We start from the raw sequence: 17706 nt of genomic DNA on the forward strand, positions 1-17706 counted from the left end.
AATTTCAGGACAAATGGCCAAAGCAATAGCAGAAAAAAAGTCAGCCAAAGGCTCTCTACTGCCCATGACAACAGCATCGGGAGTAGTGCAGATTCTGCCTAGCTAGCTCATCCTGTTACCAAAAGGGGATAAAGCCAAAAAGTCTTTCAAGTCCATTATTAATCAACCAAGCTAATCTCTGTCTGTCAGTCGATCTAGTGTTCATTAAAAGCATATATGTGCCTAGCACTAGGCTTGAAAGGGAAGTGTATGGGGTTCCTGTGGCAACAGGGAACGAAGGAAAAGAACTTAGAGACTCTGCAGCTATTACCAACTTCTTCCGGTTTCATGCCTGTAGCCCTCCTGTCCTCTCAACGAGCACCAAGGTTCATCTCTGTAACCCATGCAGTTTCAGCAAAAGCCACTTCTTAACCTCTAGTACGGACACTGTTTTTTACCCCAAATATGTGATAAAAAAATGTGATAATAGATTTTAAGATACAATTAAAAGTTGTTGAATGCAAGAGTTTACAAATTCTACATTTTCTTCTAATTCCTCAGAAGTGTATGGGGAAAGATAGGCAAACTTGGCTAAAAGGCTCATTTAGTACCCAAGGAGGGAAAAGCAAAATGGGGGAAAACAACACAGGAGGATATCTGAGGCCCACAAAGAAGGGGGTTTCACTTCTCTCTGCCTCCTACCCAAGCAAGAGTGGAGTGCTAGGTTAACTCAGTAATGGCTGGAAGAAAAGTTAAAAACATTTTATTGAAAAATGTAGAAACAGGGAGACTTCCGGCCAAGATGGAGGTGTAGGTAGATACACTGTGCCTCCTCGTACAACCAAGATAGGGACAACAACAATTTAGAAACAGAATAACAACCAGAACTGACAGAAAATTGAACTGTATGGAAGTTGGACAACCAAGGAGTTAAAATAGACATGTTCATCCAGACCGGTAGGAGGGGCAGAGTCAGACAGACAGGTAGAGAGGGGTTGCTGAACAAAGAGCTCTGGGACCGGCATTAGGCATCCGGGGTGCCCAAGACAGTAGCAGGCAGACCCTGGGCACCGCAAGCAGCAGCTGGCAGACCCTGGGCGAGGGGGGCAACCCACAGACCCAGCGAGGAGGCGATTGTGAAGCAAGGCACTGTGCATAAGGTGGCTGGCTGACCAGGCAGTCCCAGGGTCCCAGCACCGGGAAATAGAGCCTCAGGGCACTGATTGAAAACACCTATGGGGGTTAAGGCGCAGGGAGAGATTCCCAGCCTCACAGGAGAAGTCATTGGAAAGACCCACGGGGTGCACAAACCCACCCACATGGGAATTAGCATCAGAAAGGCCCAGTTTGCTTGGGGGAAGTGGGGGAAGGGACTGAAGTCCGACAGACAGTGGAGCAAGTGCCATTGTTCCCTCTCGGACCCCGCCCCCACATACAGCATCACGACCCAGCAACTGGGTTGACCCGCCATGGTGAACACCTAAGGCTCCGCCCCTCATACAGGTGCGACAAGACAAAAAAAAAAATGGCTGAAACATAAGAACAAATGAAAGCTCCAGAACCAATACTTTTAAGCGGCCAAGGGATGTCAACCTATCAGATGCACAGTTCAAAGCACTGATGATCAGGATGCTCACAGAATTGGTTGACTTTGGTCACAAATTAAATGAAAAAATGAAGGCTACAATAAGTGAAATGAAGAAAAATGCACAGAAAACCAATAGTGATGGGCAGAAAACTGGGACTCAAATCAATGGAGAGGACCAGAAGGAAGAAAGAAACAATCAAACAGAAAAGAATGAAGAAACAAGAATTCAAAAACATGAGGAGAGGCTTAGGAACCTCCAGGACATTTTTAAACGTTCCAACATCCAAATTACAGGGGTACCAGAAAGGGAAGAGGAAAAGCGACAAGTGGAAAAGTTATTTGAACAAATAATAAAAGAGAACTTCCCCAACCTGGCAAAGGACATAGACTTCCAGGAAGTCCAGGAAGCTCAGAGAGTCCCAAACAAGTTGGACCCAAGGAGGAACACACCGAGGCACATCATAATTATATTACCCAAGATAAAAATGAAGGAGAGAATCCTAGAAGCAGCAAGAGATAAGGAGACAGTTACCTACAAAGGAGTTCCCATCAGACTGTGAGCTGATTTCTCTGAAGAGACCTTGCAAGCAAGAAGGGGCTGGAAAGAAGTATTCCAAGTCATGAAAGGCAAGGACCTACATCCAAGATTGCTCTATCCAGCAAAGCTTTCATTTAGAATGGAAGGGCAGATCAAGTGCTTCTCAGATAAGGTCAAGTTAAAGGAGCTCATCATCACCAAGCCCTTATTTTATGAAATGTTAAAGGGACTTATCTAAAAACAAAGAAGATAAGAAAAAGAAGATAAAAAACATGTATAGTAAAATGACAGCAAACTCACAATTATTAACAACCACATCTAAAACAAACAAAAAGAAACTAAGCAAACTACTAGAACAGGAACAGAACCACAGGAATGGAGATCACATGGAGGGTTAGCAACAGGGGAGTGGGAGGAGGAGAGAGGGGGAAAAGGTATGGAAAATAAGTAGCATAGATGGTAGGTAGAAAATAGACAGGGGGAGGGTAAGAATAGTATGGGAAATGTAGAAGCTAAAAAACTTATGACACATGGACATGAACTAAGGGAGGGGAATGTGGGTGGGAGAGGGTGTGCAGGGTAGAGGGGAATGAAGGGGGTGTAATAGGATAACTGTAATAGCATAATCAATAAAATATATTTTTAAAAAATGTAGAAACAGGAATTTCTTATGCTTCTTCCAATATCACTCTCTTTAAGTTCACTGAAGCACTACATCCAGTGCAGGATAAGAAGATAAGAGAGGATGCATAATACCTCACAATGAAAACAAGCCAACTTCAGATAAGGAATGGGCAATAAATGACCATTTTACCAGAAAAGGAAAGAAGGACTGACCTGCATATGAGAAATGTGTTAGAGCCCAAGATGGCTAACAATATTCTATGAATGGGCAGGACAAAGAAGCTGGGATACCCCTTGGCTGACTGGCTTCCCACCAAGAGGCCTAAGGAGGCCTTCCTAGTTAATCCAGAGTTTTATAAATCACACTTGTTGAGTATGGTCATATTACGTTGACCTAGAGAATGGCCTTCTACATAGACATGTTGGAACTTATTTAATTGCCTATTAATTGCTTCCAATTAACAGCTTTAAAAAGCTACACTTTCATTACATTTTGTATCTATGGATTTCATTATGACTATGGCATCTAGTTATTGTTTTCTATATGAGGTTTACAAAATCCTGCTTCTTATGCTTTACAAGATGTTGGAATGTCAAATACCCAACACCCTTTGCTGTTTTAAGTCTGTTGACACCTTCCATTTATATTTTTCATTGTATTCATGGTGCTTGATTCTAATACCAATGTTAAAATATGGGATTAGTGTCACTACTTAATTTTCCTAACAAGCTATCAGGCAAAACCACATGGCTTAATTATTTTTTTTAGAAAACGGTATAATTTGCTAAAAAGCTTAAAATTTCCTGGGAACTGAGAAATATTAATGCTGTAAAAAGTGAGCAAGCATTTTACATGGAAACACACTTTACTTATGAAAAAAATGTAACTAGATAAGTGGCCCTTGGAGTGGAAGATTTGATTTCCCTCAGTATGTGTGGTCCTTATGTTGCCAAGCACCAACTGTGCCTTATAAATATTCCTTACACAGTTGGCCCCTCATAGTGGAACCCTAGGTCTGCTGACTGGTTCTGGTTCCATGAGCACTTCATGGTGGGAATAATAAAGCCAAGTGGGAAACACACCATTGCCAAGTTTCTCTTGGGAATTCTGAGTTTGCTCTTGTGATAAAAACGAAACACCTGCACCAAGATGCAGATTTCTCTTAAATGCAGATTTTGGTTTAAAAATCAGGATTAATTTGAAGTCTTAGAGGGCCAGAATAAAAAGTTCAGGTAAAATAGTTTACATTTTGTATAATATGTTACACATTTATATTATATTATTAAATATAATATAATATATAACATAACATAACATAATATACATTTGAAATAATGTTCTTTTACTCAACCAGGTTAAAGGATAAGAAATCAGAGTCTAGTGAAAGGCTGTATTTAAAGGTAGAGATATGGTTCTGAGCCACCTGAGAACTGGCTGTTCGCTGCTCCTATAAATGGGTATGTGGCCTTGCTGACCTTGTGTCTGATTCAAGAGTCAACTGCTTACAAAAGTTTCTTAATGGAAATGCCCAGACAGTTAAGAGTAAATTTTTCCAGAATGGAGGTGTATACCCCTAATTTAGAGCCAAGAGTCTAATACCAAAATACAGCTTTTGTTCAGTACCAGCCATGGCCCACCCAGTGCAGACACTGCCTCAACTGGAGAGTCCACCAGGGAACAATGGGCAGGAGAAGGGCCACTCAGCCTCTGCCCTGCCTGCACAGTCTCTACCTGCTGATTCGTTTCTGTATCCTGGGCTGATTAAATTGGAACCTGCAATGGAGGCATCTGTTTTCTCTTCCCACAAATTCAAACCCCTCTTGAAATACTTTAGCATCAGAAATGGGCCTGGAACCACTGCAGCTGGTACCCAGTTGAGACTGGTACAAAGACTCTTACCAAGAGGCCAGACTTTGAAAGGAATCTTTCAAAGGTGTAAGGACAGAAGGGGAGACTGAAGATGGCTCAACGGAGGCAAAAGATCCCCTGGCTTGGGATTGTGAGGTCACTGTGGGGAACTTGTGGGGACAATGTAATGGAACTTTTCCTATATGCCTCACAGCCAGGTCCTGTGAATAAACAGCAGGCCCAGCAGAAGGCAGGATGGCCTGCAGTGAGACTCCCTGGCTCTAACTTCACTAGCTAAAAAAGCAAGAATTGGGTCCCTAAAGGAACTAAACCCAGGTCGTGGGGATGTGTTGTGGATCCACTCAATCTGTGTTCTACTGACAGAAAGCATGGAGGGAAAGGCCCTGTGCTCACTGCCCTGCCTGTGGAAATGGCTACAGGAAAAGAAAAAAAAATGAAAATGAGCCCTGGCCAGTGTGGCTCAGTTGGCTGGAGCGTTGTCCAGTAAACAAAATGTTGAGGGTTCGATTCCCAGTCAGAGCACGAAACTATACTGTGGGTTCAATTCCCAGGCTGGGTGTATACCATCCCGGTCTGGGTGCATATGGGAGGCAATTAATCAATGTTTCTCTCCCTTCCTCTCTCTCTAAAAAGCAATGAAAAAAATTTCCTCAAGTGAGGATTAAAAAAAGAATAAGAAAGAAAAACAAGAGGTATTAGAGTATATAAGTGTGAAATGGAATACACTTAATTAACTTAATAAAATTAAGACAAATGCTGTCTTCACTGGGTTTACCTGATAAAGTGAGAAAGGGAAAGACTGGTTCCAATGTAAATGTTCTAAAACGTCTGTGCTAAAATATTTCTCCTCCCAGGCAAACCAGGCCTTAACATTTTACCATTTGAGACAAATGGATTGAGATCTCAACAAAACACTTTTATTGATGAAAGGGTGAGGGAATTCTTATCTCTCTTTTTTTAAATGTATGTTTAATTTAAGAAGATTGATCAGACTCAGGCCTGAGTCACTGTATTTTTTAAAAATTCTTACTAAGAATTTTTTACCCTAGACCTTTGCTTTGATCATAATTCTCCATTTCTCAGTATCAGTGCAAATTCATAGGGTATTTGGAAAATAATTTATGTAGATGAAACAAACCATATACAAGTAACAGATAAATAAACACAAGTCTGAGAAGAGTACAGTTGGTCATAATACACTTCACTGAACAGAATGGAAGTTAGCAAAATCCAAATTGTTATAGAAATAATAACTACCACCAAAACAATTCCAATGCCAGCAAAATACAAAGAAGCTGGGACCTGGGAGACAGAAAGAGTGTTTGTGGAAATGGCACCATCCATTATCATTTTTATATGAGTGTTAGCTAAAATCTGATTCTCTTTCTTAAAAGGATAGAAGAGAAACTAAAAGGGGACAGATTCAAACCATGGGATTAAGCTCCAAACTAAAGGAGATAAATAAACTGAAAAAACAAGAAACGATGGATTCATCCCATAGCTGCATTTTATGTGTCAACCCTGTTGAAGCCAAAGAAAGGTTGCTGGCATTAGAAGAGAAAGCAGAACGAAACTCCTAAATGTGCTTAGTTCTCAACTATCTGGTTGTTTTGTAGAGATTTCCCTCTCTCTCCCTTCTCCCCACATCTGATTAGTTACTAAGGCCTGTGAGCCCACCTCCAACAAGTTTCTAGAAGCAAGGTGCTTGTCTTCACCCCTGATATGGCCACTGGAGAAATCCAGTTCCCCTCCATCTATCACCTGCATGAGAGCATAGCCTCTTAACTAGTGGTCCCATGTCTACTCAGTCCCTTCTGCTGTGCAACCAGCCTTCACTCAGTCTCAAGAAAGAGAGTCTTACCACTGTCCTGCACATACACACCTCCTGTGGTAGATCCTTAATTACAGGATAAACTAGAACTTTATTAAGTCTTGCCTACAGCAGTGTGGCAGCAGTCAAGAGAATACCCAGAGGCAAAAGAATGAGGAGAAGTTCAAGTAGCTATGTCAGGTTGAGAAACTCTTGAAAGACAACTGAATAGCTTTTCCTGCCTGGTCTCTGCACTGTCCCTTGTGTGTGTGGGTAGGCACATTTGTATGTGAGACAGCAGCTGGGTAGCTTGTGTTTATGCCAAATCAAGGGGTGGGCCAAGTATCTGTGGATCTTGCTTCTGGTGGAGTGGGCGGGGGGGCTCCTCCTTACCATGGCCCATCTCCTTTAGAGAAAAAAAAAATCTTCCAGCCAAACATTTCATCCCCCTAAATTCATCCTTGTTTTGACAAGCTTATTTACCTAACTTGGAGAAAAAGGAGGAATTTGTCATTTTAATTTCCAGACATAAAACATAGGGGCATTCTACTGCACAAAAACGTTTACTCTCTGATTACCTAACTGACTTCCCGGCCACAACGTCCCTACCAGCACTCTCTCTGATCCCTCCATAATCCTGACATGTCCTAGACCCCAGCCATCCTGAATTCATTGATCTCTCCACATAAACAGCTCTTTGCAAAAGTTCATGCACATAGATTCCCTCTACTTGGAACATCATTACAACTCTGAATCAACAAATTCAAACTCTCCCTTCATAACCAACACAAATGTTACCTCCTCTGAGAATTCTACCTGACTGCCCCCAACAGAATTAGAGGCTTCCTTCGTTGGGCTCCCAAAACATTTTATTCATATTTTTATTTAACTTCTCTTATTATGGTAATAGATTACAGCAGCTAGGGCTCTGAGTTAGATTGCCTGGTTTTGAGTCCACACAGTTTAAGTGTGACAGGAGCAGCAAGGAGAAGATTAGTCAACTGGTAACCGTAAAAAGGTTAAATAATAGAAAGTAGAGCTAAGCAAAGTCCTACCTACTGCTGTAAATTAACTAAACACTGCCTGATTACAAAAACATAATCCTGTGACCACCCATCATGGATCCAAGAGGCACCATATAGTAAAACACAACACATGCACCTATGGTGAAACATAGTTTTGGTTTTCAAACCCAAATGCTTAATGGAACCAACTAGGTTAAAAGTCATAAACCAGAGTCAGGGGTAGACTTTGGTAAAACAGGCTTTCTAGAATTCTAGAAAGCTGGAGGGAGCTGTTTCTCAGGTACCCATTTGGGAAGTAAGTCTACTTTCTTCCCATAGTAGAACAACTGGTCTTATTGACCTTGATTGACTCTGGCTTAAGAACTGGGCCAGTTTACTAAATGAAAAGAATGGATAATGTTTTCCTGAATGAGTCTTGAGAATAAAAGCAAACATGTACCTTCTATTTCAGGTCTGGCAGGACCCTACACACAGGCAACTGCATATACTCATTAAATTAACAGGGTGCAGGGAAAAGTTTTGTTATGATAGGTTGCATTCACTTCCACCCTTTGTGGTCAACCCATTTCTGCTACTTCTCTAAATCCTTGGCTAATTAAGTGGGAATTTACAGCAGGAGTGAGTGTTTGGGGTCTCTTAATCCACAAAAACCTGAAACACAGCAGACTCTTTATAATAAATGAATTCACATAAATCATTGATTTCTTAGCTTTTCATCACTATGTATTTTCTCAATAACTGCTAATGAAAGTGTAATAGGATATACAATATTTTCCTGTTGTAAGAACTGCTATTCTAGGATTTAAAATTTAGGGGCCTTGATCATCCATTGTTTGCATGTTAGCGAGGTGAGTGGTTCCTGCATACCAAGGAAAGGTTTTATGAAGTTAGTGATGACAGGCATCCCTCCCCATTACCACTCAAAGGTTTGCTGTCTGTAGGGGCACAGATTAACCAAAAAAGCTGTCTTGTTCTGAGCCCTTCACCAGATCTTGTGCATGTGGGTGTGCCCTCCTGTACTGAGTCATGCATACTGATGGCAGGGAAGGAGTTGTACTGAGGCTTGTCTGGGAGCTGATCTGAATACGGAAAGGCTGGATAAAAGAACTCAGTAAGTGCTAAGCAAGGACTCAAGTTCTATTACTAAGACAAGTGCCAGATTAGAACAGGAAGAATGGATAGAGGGGTAGAATTACCACATATTATATAAGAGAACCTTCCAGAGTTCAAGGCACCAGTACAGAAGCCAATATAACCACTACTATCCACACCAACCACACTGCCTTGAAATAAAGTGAACAGTAAAACATCTAACACACATTTGACATAAAAAATGCTCAATAAATATTAGTTTTCTTTCTTTCCCACTAATCTCATTCCCTAGCATTAAAAATTTTTCAACAAATTTATACCATATAGCTTCTATGAATGGCCAAGTACTAGTTCCTGAAATAAAAGGACAGAATACCAGTTAACCTAGTTAAAATAATGATCTAGTTAAACACAATCTAGTTAAAAATCAGGTTGAACAAAAAATAAACAAAGTAGCAGGAAAAGGACTGAACACTAAGGTGTTTTCTCTATACAAGTTTTTCTTCTGTTTTGAATAGGTGTCTGTGTCCATGTTAAAAGCCACAACTTAGGAACTATGAAGGCAACTAATAACTCAAATATCATTTTTCCAAGAGAACAGTATGAAAATAAAAAATAGGCTATGATCATCATAATGAATTACTGCAGAAAGTACAAGTGATTGTGGTGCTCCTATTCTGCATATGTGGAATGATCTAAACTAATATGAAGGCTTTTTGAAATAATTTGCTTGGGAAAAAGTCTGTGTATGCCATCTTTCTAATCTCCATTTCCCTTGGTAATCCAGCATCCCTTCCATTGGACACCAGTCTAGTTTACTCAGGTGTGAGGAGATGGGCCCTGTGGTGTCTGAACTCTGCAAGAAGTATATTAATTTATGAGTAGCTCATTGCTTGGTTTGGAGCAGGAAAATGTTTCCAAGGCTCCCAGTTTCTAAGCCATTTTACTGCTCATTGTGTTCTCCTTTCTCTTCCTTACAAGCATCTCTGTAGCATTCAGATTAATGGGATAGGAAATTCAACTAAACATTCAGAAACAGAGCCAGGAAATAGGTCACACTAGGTCATAGCAAAGGGTGGTCAAGTACTACGCTATCCACACAAACACATGTGTGTATACACACATGCACACACAAATAAAACCTTACATTTGAAAGACAGCAGGTGCCAGTCAAAAAACATATTTGACAAAAACACTGAAAAACATATACTAAAATTTAGATTAAAATAACAGGGATAAACCATGTACTTTCTGTTACATATGCCTTTCTACCTTTAAGAATTTGAAAACTACCTATTTTTTAAAAAAGTAATATCTTTTTAATTACAGAATGTGCTTATTATTTGATGAAAGAATGCATAATAAATTAGATGAAATTTTCTAACATTATGCATGATTACAATTTTCCACCAAAGCTCAATAATGTTGAATAAGCTAATATATTTCAAATAATTTGTGGCATTAAAGAAAGAGTAGAGTTTGCCTTTAAAATGGTCATTTTTGATGCAAAATGTAAAAAATTAGAACAAAAAATAAGGGAAACAAAAACCAAGAGTGAGTGAAAATGGAGATCCTGTGGAGGTAACTGTAGTTTAGACTTCATTTCACCTAAACTGTACAGGCATCCTCTATTCTGGAAAAAGGGTTAGGCTGCCAAGTTAGCTTGATGTTAATAGTGCTCACTGCTATGATTCAGCAACTGCTCATGACTCCCAAAAAACCAAGGTATGGTTGAGAACATAGACAAAGTACAGTTCTGACTCGAGGGAGCACACCTCCTAGCATTCACAATTTACACAAAGAGAAATACTTGAGTGAATCTGAACTTCCTTATGCTTGAAAAGGAAAGAACACTGAATGTAATCACAATGCTCTTCACCCGAATTGCTAGAGTCTATGCCTCTGGTTAGCTGTCAAACATTTTGGAGAGGAACCCATACTTGGAGTCTAATGGAGGAATATTGGATAAGTAAAGCTAATGGGAATAGATTTTCAACTATCTAATGCTCATAGTGCTTCCCACTAGAAAACTTTGCAAAGGCAATTTAGAAACATTAATTTTTTCCCTCATAAGAAAAAACTGCCACATGAAATGTTATAAATTATATGTTGTTTTCCCTACCCTTACAAAGTACACCAAGCTTAAAGGGAAGAACAGAGAAGCTTCTAAATCACCTCAAAATCAAATATTTTCTTTTTCATCATCATTTATGAAACACTTTAGTAACATAAACCTAGCTGAACCACACACATCATACTTAAAAGGAACAGGGTCCTGATTAAACACCTGCATCTCTTTAATAGCAACATCAATATAATCATTAGTAACCACAGAGCTTAGGAATATTAAAATGGCAACGTATGATCCCAAGCACAGATGAACACCTCTAGCACCATTCAAGGTTTGAGATTTGGAATTCAACAAGTAGCAGGGTATGGGCTGAAAAGAAATTCCAGCACCTGCCACTCATTAACTGATTCTGCTTGGGCAAGGAAGTGAACCTTCTCTGAATTTAGGTGTCTTATCCTTTAAGCAGGAATATTACTCATGTGTCCCAGTTCACACAGGATTGTATCAGCAAAGCCAGCAGCAGTAGTAGTCGTAAAAAGAGAAAGCAGTGTTACAACTTTCATTTTCTGAGGCTTACTCTGTGCTATGGATGAAAAACATATGGTGAAGTAGGCATGTCATTGTTTGTAGGAGGAAGCTGGAGCTCAGAGATATGAACTTGCACAAGGCTGCACATGTGTTACTACTGGCACAATCTAAGTGTGAACACCAAATACTCTGACTCCAGAGGTCATGGCCTCCTTCACATCCCAACCACATGACAGCTAATGAGGTAATGCTCCTGACTGAACATTGTAAATGGCAAAGCACCAGTGACACAATGTGTTAATACTAGAACATTTTTAAAATTGCTAAAATGTATTTTCTGCTGAATACATAATATTAGTCTTAGCAAGAGCCCATGAACTCAAGGAACTACAAAGAAAGCACAAATAAATATGTGGCTTTGACCTAAAACAATGGAAAAACATGGAAAATAGTTTTAAGATAGATGAGACAGTGACATCTTTTTGTACATTCTCACATTCACACACAACTGCAGAGTCCCAACCCACAAGCGTCAAGTATTTCTCAAGATACCCATGGAAGTTGCAGGAATCACTAAAAAGCTGGGAGATTTGTTGTGTATGGGTCATGGCCCCCCAAGTCCACACTGACAACTTGGCAAGCTACTCACAGGAGGTTATTAGAGACATAGGACAAGCATGTTAGGCTGCAAATAGTCTGTGGCCAAGCCTCCCAGGGATAACAAAGGGCAGTAAGTGAGTGAAGCTGAGCATCGATATAATGTTTTAGTCTCCTCACTGGCAGCCAAAAACAATTACCATGAATTGGAAAGCTAACAAAAGCATAACAACCATCTCTACACTGTCATACTATTTTTAAGCAATTAAAATAGAGGAAAGATTCCATTCACTCAGGACAGGTAAACTGAATTACAGTTAAGTTCACATGCTATTTGGTTGCAAACTCTCTTCTGCCAAACATAGGGAACCGCTCTTCTTTTATAGGTCCTTCTTTTACAGAGTGGCAGAAAAAACTGGTATCTATACTTCTCTTCAACATTTCTGCTTTTCTGCATTGCCCCCACTCCTCTAAGGGCCTCCATACTTCCCCTAGTTTATTCCATCTTGGACTTCTGCACAACCACACCCTCTTGCTTCACTGTGTTACTCTCTTGTTTCGTCTAGAAGGGATGAAATAAAACCCAAGGCCATAGTGCACAGCTGTGTACATTAAGCACTGCATAATCTCAGGTGGTGCTTGCACATCACTCCCTCCCAGACACGGTCTCCCCATCACTCTGGCTATGTGCAGTGCACAGTCTGCAAAACCACACTCAGCAGCCATATACAAATCCAAAACTAAAAGAGGCAACATCATTATGCTTTTTCATTCACTCATTCAACTCAAGAAATATTTATTGTGTCTAACACATGCCAGACACTGATGGGTCCTATGCAAACAACAAGTCAAAATATTGTATAATCCCTGCCCTCAAGAAACCCACACCTCAAGTCTAGACATGTCAACAATGAGTAACATTATGAGGAAATTCACACAGTCTTAGAATCAGGGAAGGGAGAGAAGACCTTACCACATTTGGGTTGGCCTTATGTCGAAAACACGTGATGTTCACCACGTATGGCCAATCGTCAGGCTCCATCAGCACTCCAGCAGCATGAGCACATGTGACGTGGAATGAGGCTGGGCAGCGGCCGTAGGAACACTGGATGCAAGCTCCAGAGACCTTCTTAACCCGGTGTCTACAGAAGATGCATTTCTGGAGGGTTAAAACATAGAAAAGCATCAATTTGAACTCTATAATGAAACAAATTTCCACACTTCCCAGAATAACAGCTATTACAGATGATGAAAACTCATTATTACATCAACAAGTCCTGATCCTCCAGGGGCCCAAGGAGTGAGAGTAACTGTGGCAATATAAGCTACATACTTTCAAGAAAACACAGTGCTAAGATCACATACTACCAGACATATGTTGAAATGCTTCTTTTGTTTAAAAAACCACACCCTTTTGCACATGGTTCTCCAGGCCTAAGGAAAAGGTTCTCCAAAGCAGAGGAAAAGGCCCAAGGGTGCACCCATGAACGCTGAAGCCACTTCTCCTTTACTTCCCGCATAGCAGGCCTTTCTGTACAACAAGAGATAGAATATGGATTTGGAGGACAGGCACATACTTGCCTAAATTAGATGAGGTCTTCAAAAATACCCAAATAGCACACAGATGGACTAAGTTTTCCATTTGCAAGAAAATATAAAAGTGTTAAATGGTGCAATGTGGAAACTAGGGGTTCAAGTGTTTAATAATCCAAACTGAACTCTTCATGACTGACACAGAAATATGCCTCCCAAAGTGAGAAAATTGAAAATCATCCCAAAGGGCATAATTTTGCTGAGTATCTATAGCTGACTATGCCTGAGGAAGAAAGAATGAAAATAAAAACAGCAATAATGATTACCACAATCTGAAAATTAAATTGCATACAATTAGCACTAAACATCATCAGTACAATTGTTATGGGAGAAGGGAAAAATAAAACAGCTTCACTAAATATAAGATTTGTGAACTAATACTTGAGGGTTAGGGAAAAACATAGTTGTAGAACAACATAGGTTAGGTCCAGAAAGAAGACATAGAATGATCAAAAAGCTTGACTTTTTATTCCTAAGGATAAAAAAAGTCTGCAATCTGGTCAAATGCTGGTGCAACTGCTCTTCTTTTATGGCTACATTTTCCTTCCCAAGACCAAAAAAAAAAATAGTAATTAGAAAAAAGGTACTTAAACTCAGTGCATTTGGGGGCTGTAATATTTTATCACAGACCTGCAAGGATCAATGTGCACTTAACTTCTAACTCTGTCTTCACATCTAATCAGTTGCTTCAGTCTTACAGATTCTGTACCTTAATCTTGCTCTGATCTCTCCCTAACCCATCTATACCAATTGCCAATGCCTCTGTTTCTGCCCAGTGTCTTGCTCAGAATAGTAATGGCCTCCTAACTGGCACCTCTGTCTTTCGTTTCATTTCCTTTCAATTCATCTTCTCCAGACCTGCCAGAGTGATGTCTTTATAACATAAATACTATATCACCACCTGTTTAATGTTCCTCAAAGGCTTCTCCTTATCTCCAAGATGTTCTAGAAAAAAAGCAACAGCATGGGATGGAAGAGGAAAGCTTATAAAAGGTCCTTCATGGCCCATCTGAGCAGTATTATTTCTCACTAGTCCCTGTAAGTGTCCTACATCCTGGGCATTTATCTGATCTTCATATACAAGTACATCTGAATTTAAGGTACAATTAAGTATTTGTACGTGTCTGTAGAGGGGAGGGAGGGATGTGGCTTAGCTAATTAAGTAATTACAGAAAGAGAGAACATACCATAGAACTAAAACAAGACCCCATTATAATCTCAATAAAAGCACTATTTAATATCTTATCTTGATATCTTGTCAGTATCAGTTTCAATACATTCGTGGTAATTCTTGGTATGTTGGCATCTTTTTGAAAATTCTAATCATCTGAAATGTGATGACAGATATAATAGCAAAGCTCATATCAGGAGCCCCAGGCATCATCATACAATCTTTTAAGAGCCTAATCATACTCTTAGAGGTCAGCATTTGAATAACTTAGATATTAACAGATGTATCAAAGGACAACTTGTTTCCTATTTTCTTAATTAAATAGGACATTTTAAGAGTGGGAAAGAGTACTATGATGTAACTAATTAAAGAATTAGTTAACTCTCAGCCTTCTCCACCATTAACTTCCTCATTAAACAGAGGCCCTCCAGAAAGGGTGAAAGAGACAGAAAGAATACATATAAACCCAGATGATTCAATCCTTGGAATCTAGTAAGAGAAGTGCCCTCCTTTCCAAGAAAGACCAGAGGTGGTCATTTCTGAGGGTAGAACCAGTATCCTTAGAAAGTCAACCTAACTATAGACTAGTCATTTTCAACCGGTGAGCCGCAAGAACTTTGAAAACATGCAATACCTGACTATTTAGTCAGGGGCACTGATCTCCTCTCCCTTAGACTGTCAAATTAAAAAAATGACAATAGCCAACCCAAAGATAACCACCAGGTGCGAATCAAAATTATACCTATTTTTTTGTCAGCTTGGCAAACAATGTAACACATTTTTCGGCATGCCACAGAATTTTAGAAATCAGTTTATATGTGCCATGAGATGAAACAGATTGAAAATTGCTGCTCTATAGGTTATTGTAACTCAATGCTTTGGAAGACGTTCATTCACAAGGTTGAGAAATTTGACTTAAACATCGAATAGGTTCTTGCTGAGACAAAAGACTACACAACACCCAGTGGGGAAGCCATTCTGGATCCAGCAGTACCATCCATGTAATACTGTAAGTCCTCAGTTGATGTTATTGATCGGTTCTACAACTTGAAGCAAAATAATGCACAACGAAACAGATGTTACCATAGGCTAATATATATAAACAAGAGTTAAGTCCTTACAGCATCTCATCAACATTACAAAGAAACAACTTTGAATGAAATGACACCTTATTGGAGGACCTGTTGTATTTCCATACCCCATTTTCACTTACTTGCTATCAAACCCATTCCCAGTCCTAGCTGAGGCATCTGTGCCAATCTGACACCTACACTTGTCTTGGCTACAGAATTTAATTCAGTAAGGCAAGGAGAAGGACAATTAAGACACTTCTTAAAAATGTTACAGTGGAAGAGTGCTGTGAAAGAAGTAAGGACAAAATGCTGTATGGAACTAGAATGCTGCAACGCGTTATGCTAAGGGGCAAGACTGAGAAGAAGGCTTTAAAGAAACTTAACTGATTGGACCAAGACGGGTGGCTCAGTCCTGGCTACCATCCATCTAGCCCCAAACCCTAAATAAAGAAATAGGAAGAAGATACTTTTTGAATGAATGGTCACTTCTGATAGCTAGTCATGTCTGAGGTAAGTCTAGCTGAGGTTTCTGCTATAATTTAGACATGTATACCTGGCAGAAACTACCAAAGGTAACATCTTTGTAACCTGGAGAAATGAAATGCCCTTTATAGATACACATATCAACCTCAAATCTTTTTTAAATATTTTATTTATTTATTTTTAGTGAGGGGAAGGGACGGAGAAAGGGAGGGAGAAAAACATCAATGTGTGGTTGCCTTTTTCACACACCCCCTACTGGGGACCTGGCTTGCAACCCAGGCATGTGCCCTGACTGGGAATTGAACCACTGACCCTTTGGTTCACAGGCCAGTGCTCAATCTACTGAGCCACAGGAGCTAGGGCTCAAACTTTATTTTTAATTAAATATCCCTTAGGATGTCCTAGTATTAAATGAGATTCTTTTAAGACCACTAATTCAACAACCCCAAATAAATGAATTAATGAAGAGGCCTGTTAGGCAATTAATTTATAAAAATATGGTTGCTTTTCAGAATTCTGTAATAGTTATGGTTTTTTCAGCATTTTAATATATATTATATCATAACTATTTTCTCATTCTAAATAAATATTTATGTTGGTACTAAAAAAAAATATAGGAAAAAGAAAGAAGCCATAATAACACTAACAAAAAAGGGTGTGACTAACTCCAAGAAGCAGATTCCCAGCAAAAAGCTATCAGTAGGTGTCTCAGGGACAGTTGTGGCATGACCAATGCCAAGAGTGGAAGCAAATATCTTAAAGACAAACTACCTGGTTGAGTCCCATTTCCCTGCCTGCCCCCAATATCAGCAGCACATCAGATAATCTGATTTGACCTGAATCCAAGTCCGGTGTCCAACACATCATTCAACAAGACAAGTGGGTTCTCACTGGGCTGAGGAAAGAACAAGCACACCAGAGAAGTATAACTAAAGTACCAACAGGTACTTTAAAAATCACAAACATTTGAGGAAAACCAATGCCATGAAATAAAGGTGTCATCATTAACAAACAGAAGAATATCTGAGTTAAGGAGTCAGGTAAGTGGAAAAAGAAGATGAGTTTAAAAGAGGCACAGTATAGATTATGAAAGAGATTCTAAAATATGTCCCATCAATTTAAAAAAACAGTAACTACTATATAATCACCTCTGAGAATTTACAAATATTAGTATAAAAAAATCAAGATGTGCTGAATATTGGAATGGATCTCACTGAAGATCAGATTAGAAACTGGAAGATGGAGCCTAGAGATTGTATAGAACATAGAAGAAAATATCAAAAAGAAGAAAAATGGAACACAAATGCTAAACAGTATGCAGAAGCAATCCAGATGTTCTCTTATCTTTCTAAAAGGTGTTCTAGAGGAACGGAAAGAGAAAATAACAGAAAGTTTTCAGACCTGAAAAAGGCCTACCAGGTGAGATTAATTTTTTAAAAATCACCTAAAAATGAACATCCTAGGCCTCCAAAGAAAAAAGAAAAAAAATCCCAAAATCTTCCAGAGAAGAGAAAAACCAGATTATCATCAGATCTCTAATCTACAACAAGGAATGCTAAAAAACAGTGAAACAATGTCTTTCAACTTCTATAGGAAAATTAAATTTGGTCTATATCCAGCCTAATTATCATTCAAATGTAAAGGCAAACATTAAGATTTTTAAA

At 39.3% G+C, this 17706-nt stretch overlaps 1 protein-coding gene across 3 annotated transcripts in view; it reads right to left on the reverse strand.

Annotated features, from left to right (window-relative positions):
* KDM4C (lysine demethylase 4C) overlaps positions 1 to 17706 on the reverse strand; it is a 381686-nt gene that overhangs the window by 50474 nt on the left and 313506 nt on the right. For all 3 annotated transcript variants that reach the window (XM_045840410.1, XM_045840409.1, XM_045840411.1), the window contains one exon: positions 12696 to 12881. In XM_045840410.1, the coding sequence (XP_045696366.1) occupies positions 12696 to 12881 (186 nt within the window). The remainder of the gene's footprint in view (positions 1 to 12695; positions 12882 to 17706) is intronic.

This window comes from Phyllostomus hastatus, unplaced genomic scaffold, assembly GCF_019186645.2.
Source record: "Phyllostomus hastatus isolate PE091 unplaced genomic scaffold, TTU_PhHast_1.1 phas_contig_34, whole genome shotgun sequence".
Classification (NCBI taxonomy): Eukaryota; Metazoa; Chordata; class Mammalia; order Chiroptera; family Phyllostomidae; genus Phyllostomus; species Phyllostomus hastatus.